This window comes from Alligator sinensis, unplaced genomic scaffold (genome assembly GCF_000455745.1).
Source record: "Alligator sinensis unplaced genomic scaffold, ASM45574v1 scaffold1086_3, whole genome shotgun sequence".
Classification (NCBI taxonomy): domain Eukaryota; kingdom Metazoa; phylum Chordata; order Crocodylia; family Alligatoridae; genus Alligator; species Alligator sinensis.
Genome location: NW_005841975.1, coordinates 2,917,878 through 2,923,729, shown reverse-complemented (window position 1 = coordinate 2,923,729; position 5,852 = coordinate 2,917,878). Strand labels below are relative to the sequence as shown.

The 5,852-nt window shown below is 54.0% G+C and overlaps 2 protein-coding genes across 2 annotated transcripts in view; both read right to left on the bottom strand.

The window, feature by feature from the left end:
• The window catches only part of TMEM41A (transmembrane protein 41A), a gene marked incomplete at its 5' end in the record, with an annotated part of 10,046 nt that extends 4,195 nt beyond the window's left edge, over nucleotides 1-5,851 (bottom strand). The window contains 3 exons of the mRNA XM_025200829.1: nucleotides 679-817; nucleotides 3,808-3,969; nucleotides 5,666-5,851. Coding sequence (XP_025056614.1) covers nucleotides 679-817; nucleotides 3,808-3,969; nucleotides 5,666-5,851 — 487 coding nt within the window. The remainder of the gene's footprint in view (nucleotides 1-678; nucleotides 818-3,807; nucleotides 3,970-5,665) is intronic.
• Nucleotides 1-5,852, bottom strand: part of LIPH (lipase H) — a 40,885-nt gene that overhangs the window by 12,414 nt on the left and 22,619 nt on the right. The gene's annotated exons all lie outside the window — the stretch shown is intronic.

Below are 5,852 nucleotides of genomic sequence, written 5' to 3'. Positions count from 1 at the left end.
CCTCCTCCTCCAGCTCTCCAACTCACCTTGGTTCTCACATGGAAGAGCAAAAGTTATTTCCCCATCAGAATCGTTGCATCAAACTCTCTTCCAAGCCAAGGCAGACATCTCCCTCTCAGGGATGGATCTCGGACACAGCCCTGCCCCCACACCTAACTGGACAACGGAGGGGTGCACCCGCCTCTGGGATGGCTGTGCCACCCAACTCTCCCATGTGCCCTGTGCCACCCTCAGGCTGCAGATTCCACTATGGAGGGCAGATCTCTAAAGCAGGACCCCTCTTGCACTGAGGACTGTAGATGTCATTGCATGGAGTTAGGCCTAAAGCAGCAAGCAGGCTGGGCAACAGAGTGGACATGTGGGCTCTCCTAGGCTACCTGCCCCCAAGAAACTTAAAACATAAAGCCAACGAGGCCAACATGAACACTGAGCCCCCAGGGCAGCCATTTCGCCACTGGCGAGTACCTGCCAGGGCCTGGACAGCAGCAGGCTGGGGTTGGCTATAACTGAGTCACTTGCTAGGAGAACTTGAATGCTGCCACATGCCACATTCAGCTGGGTGACAGAGGAGGTGAGGCTACTACATGTTTATTCAAACTGCTGTAGCAAGACAAGCAGGCTGGGCCTGCTCCCCCTGCCAGCCCCAATCCCGCTCACCCCTCCCTCCACAGTGCTTACCAATGAGAACAGACAAAAAGAACTGAGATATGGGGATGTTGAGGATTGGCGATGTGAGGTTCAAGAACCAGTTGGGGGTCATGGGGAACAGCCTCAGAAACAGCAGGAAGAAAAATAGGCAGCTCCTGTTCTCCTCCACCTGCAGCAGAGAAGAGAAGCCATATCACCATTAAGCATGTTCCCACAAACAACTCTATCCAGTCTACTGAGACAGCTGAGCGACCAGCTGTTGATGCAGGTGAGACACTAGAGTAAGGGTGGGCTTGGTCTCAGGAAGATGTAACATCACATTGACCTATAATCACATCCAAGCCTGAGGCATTAAGTTCCAGGCCACGCAGAGCATACCATTCTAGTCAAACACACCCAAGTCAGGCAGCGGTAAAGCAACTCAGCCCCTTGCACATACCTCCTAGTGCGCAGAAGCTTTCCCCTCAGCACAGCCAGGCTCCAGCACATGAAGGCAGTACGTGGCATGGGCTTGCTCATCCACATAACCACCAGCTTTAAAGCAATTGTTTAATAAGAAACACTTGGCCTGGCAGCAAGCATCCACAGGTTTGGACCTCGGGCAGCCAGAGGGAACTGGTCCTGCCCTGGCCACGGCAGCAATTAGATTTAATGGGCTGCTCCAGACCAAAGGAAGACACTGCATTTATGCCACGATCCACAGTGGAACCAGGTGCCTGTCCCACAAATGAATCCTCAGCCCCAGGCTGAGCATCAAGTCTCCCCATACAGCACATGGGAAAGGGAAGGGCCTTAATGTTTTCCATTGAACAGTCTTTGCAGCAGGGGCTGGACCCCAGGGCTCCCACCTGGGAAATGCAAGAGTCCTAGCTATGAAGCAAGACAGACAGGCTCACACTTGCTTTCCCTCTGGCCCAGCAAATGTTGAAGCATTCCATGGAAGGAGGAAGAGCCTCAGCAGGAGCCTGTTCCCAGAGCAGTCTTGAGCCTGGTGGGTAGGGAGGTGGGAGATAGTTGGTTTGAACTCCTCAGGCAGTTGGAGGTGGGGGGATGTTTATCTGGGTCTCCCACTTCCCGAGTAAGAAAATTCACCACCAAGTTACTAGATAAAATGGGCAGCAGCAGGGCTGCCACCACTGCCTCCTCTGGAAAAGAAAGTGGCTGTTGCTACAGTCTGTAGAGCAGTCAGGTAGGAGCGTTGTGGGAATGCTTAACTAAACTGAGACCCACTAGAGAGCGTGGTGGAGGCCTGCTGACCACATGCACCCTGGCTGGACTTAGGAGGGAGTTAGTACCAGGCTGCTCAGTCTTGTGCAGAGCAAGCCCTTCCGAGCAAGCCCAGAACCCCAACTTCGGATGTGTGGGGAACCTGAATGCTGGAAGCTTTGGCACCTGGGTACTTTTGGTGCCTCCAGGGTTTGGCAGCAACAGAGCAGGGCTCAGAGGATCCAACTCTGGATTCTTCAACACAAGGACGTCTATGGCTATGGGTCCTGGCAGCCAGAGATTTTTCAGGCTCATGTCTTATAAGAACAGAGCAAACTCCCTCCCTTTGTGGCAGGGCACTGCTGCCAAGTCTCTGCAGGCCCAGGCTCTCCTCCAAGTGCTTGTGCCTCTGAGCTTGGCTGGTCTGCAAATCTCCATGCACCCTGGGGTGCACAGGCTGGCATTTCTCACTCTCAACACTCTGGCCCCCAAAATGCAGTGTTACCTGCAGAAAACTAAGGGGAACAATTTACAGTTCCTAAGCTTCAGGATGTGGAAAGCTCTATTTCCATGGATGCAAGGCCAAGCAGAAGCAGATGAAGCAGCTTCAAGCCAAGCTTGTGTGGGGGATAAGTTGAAGGCATTAGCATTAATTTCAGCTGCAAATGTAGAACCAGCCTTGACACCCTTCAGAACCCTCAGGCAGAGGCTGGGAGCAAGCATGGCCACTTGAGCCTTCACATGGCCTCAGTTTCAGACCTCCCAGAACCTGGTGAGTTTTAAACGTGAGCCTAGGAGCCATGCCAACACCGGGTCTACACATGAAGAATTCAGCCCATGGGAACAGAGGGGGAAGGCAAACTAACCTGCTGCTGCACTCCCCTCTTGTAGTCAACAGAACTAGCAGGGCTCAAATGCCTTATCCCCAAGGCTGCACACCACCTGTGTCCAGCAAAACCTTTGGTGCTGGTGCTGATACCCTGGGCTTTTCCTTCCCATGTAAGTCCATGTATGACAGACATGGGAAGGGAGCCCCAGGGCTCTTTCTGCAATGCTTTTCTGGAGCAGGCTGCAGTGGCACTAGAGGGTGCTGCCTGACTCCTGCTCTCAGAGCGCATTCTGTTGTGCAAGGGCTAGTGAAGGGATTTACTCCCCTGGGCAAAGCCCATGCTCATCCTGGGTTTTAGCCCCATAACACTCCCATTTTGCAATCACTGTAGAGACCAACAGCTAGAGAGGCCTCTGCACTGGATGGGGGAGTCAGGGTGAGGAACAGAGGGCAGCACTAGCAGGGCTTGGTGGCTCCCTCTGTATCTGTGGCACATATTTCAGCTGTTGCTATTTTCAGCTCTTTGCTGAGCCACACAATTTGGAGGGAGATGCATGTCACCAGCTGTAGCCCCCTCACATCAACAAGCACCAGCTGCTCCCTCAGGCACAGAACAGGACCCTTCTACCTCCACGTTATGAAACCAAGACATTAGGCATCAGCAGTGGCAGACTGGTTAGAGAAAAGTGTTAATCCTGGCTCCAATGTCAACCTGCTGCCCGACCTCAGACAACCCACTTAGCCTCAGCATCTCTGTTCCTTTGCCTACAAAACTGAGCACACTGTTTATTCAAAGAGAAAAGAGAAGGCTTCTCAGAGGGGATCAGAGACTCAGAGCGGCCCTGCCCAGCTCAGTGTACCAGTAATTCAGTACCTGACAGGCCTTCTTCTTCCCAAGAGTGGGGGAGGGCTGCCCCCAGGCTTCAATCCTTCTTCTCCAACACCTGCCTTGGAAAGCAGACAGCAGAGAGAAGCAACCTTGCCCCATCCACCCTGCAGCCTCACACATGCTGAGCACATGTGGAAAGCCAAGACCAAGCTGTGCCCTCGTCAGCCCACCATGGAGGGTTTAGACCCATCCTGAGGGCCATGAACATGTGTAGAAGTTGTGGTGGTCTCTTTACCTTTCTTTGCAGCACAGCCACTTTGTCAGGGAAATAGTGGACCACAAACTGCTTCCCGAAGGCGCTGGAGAGTAGGTAACAGCAGGTGGCTCCCACAGATGTCAGGAAAGAGCACAACACAAGCCCCATCCATGGGCCAAACAGTGCCCCACCAAGGACGTTCTGGGAGCACAAAACAAGGAGGGGCTTCATGAGCAAAGGGAACAAACACAGTCCAGAACAGTCCACGCTCCAGCCCCCTTTCCTCCCTCTTGTGACTGACTGGAAAACCGGGAGCAACTATAGCATCTGCTTAGGGGGAGCAGTAATGGTAAGAAAGTATTTCTAGCTTATTTAAATACATTGTGGCAGAGGGATCCAGGAGCTGGTGCCACAGGCACCTGTGCCAATATGTGAGGGGATCTGAATCCTCTATGTACTCCCAGCGGTGTGCCCCGACCTCCAGGGAACGGACTGTTCCAGGGGGAAGGGGAGGATGGCACCCTCCCCCTCTCCAGGAAAGAATTCAAGGTCCATTGATCCAAGGACAGCCCAAGAGAGAACCTGTGTCTTTAGCCTAGTGACCCTACCAGTCAGCAGGGAGGAGGGAGCTCTGTGGTTCACCCCTTTCTCTCAGGGCCACATGTGAGCAAACAGCCAGCAGGGAAAGCACATGACAGCAGGGGCTCAGCTGCTCGTCACAGAGCATGAGGCAACCTGGACCTGGCTGCTGCTCTTCTGTATTAATCCTTGGCTATAAGGCATATCCAGTCCCATGTCTCACAGGCACCCAAAGTGTCTCTATGCCTGGTGACTTGAACAGCTAAGGCACAAAGCCTACAGGAGTGAGCCCTGTTCCACTGCAGGTCTGAGAACAGAATGTGGTTGCAGGAGCTGAGCAGTGATCCTGAACAAAAAGGTTAAACCCAACTGCAGGGCCAGGGCCTCCAGGAAGCCCCCGCTCCCAGACATCTGGTGGGGAGGCAGGAGTTGAGCCTTCTGCAGGAAGCATTTAGCAGGATGGGCCAAGTCTTTGTCTTCTTCATGGTGTCTCCAGTCCCACCTTTCTATACAATCTGCTCCCAATATTCTGCACAGGCCACTGGCTCCTGGTGCTGGCGTTGCCAGATCCTGTGGGTGCGTTGTGGTGCTATAGGGCATCTCAAGAGATGATCCATGGGTTGCTTCTCCTGACAAACACACTGGTTGGTTGTGCAGAGGCCCCATGATTGTATGAGAAAGACTGAGAGCGGGTCTCAGAAGAAGCAGCTATTTCAGGCTCTCTGCTGCATGCGCCACTTGTAGCTGGAGCCAGGTTCCAGTTCCTCGCTGGGGGTAATTCCTTGTCGGCCAAACAGCAACCAAATTTCAGCAACAATGGGCCAAGCAGTATTGTATTAGTAGGACAGATTCTCCCCCTCTACTGGGCACTGGCGAGACCACATCTTGAGTCCTGTGTCGTTTTGGGACTCCCTCTACAGAAAGGATGTGGACAAGTTGGAGAGCAGTGGGGGCTGGGGGACATGACTTGTGAGGAGAGGCTGAGGGAACTGGGCTTGTTTATCCTGGAGAAGAGAAGACTGAGGGGGGATTTAATAAACAGCCTTCAAATCCCTGCAGGGGGGTCCAAAAAAGGAGGGAGCTGGACTGTTCTCAGTGGTGGCAGATGACAGGACAAGCAGCAATGGGCTCAAGTTGCAGCAAGGGAAGTTGAGGTTGGATATTAGGAAATACTCTCACTAGGACGGTGGTGAAGCACTGGAACAGGATACCCAGAGAGGTGGTGGGATCTCCATCTCTGGAGGCGGTGAAGCTGGGGCTGGCCCTGCTCCAAGCAAGTGCTGGACGAGGGAGATGCACCCGGCACGGACACACGTACCAGGAGGCTGGAGCCGGGGATGGCGAAGCTCTGCTTGTAGAGGTAGGCGGCACTGAACAGCAGCAGCACGTAGCCGCGGTGCTCCCGCTGGTAGTAGCGCATGCGCGCGGCCAGCTCGCGCAGCTCCTCCAGGTCCGCCGGGAACTTCAACGAGCTGCAACGAGAGCAGGGGCCCGCCGGGGCGGGG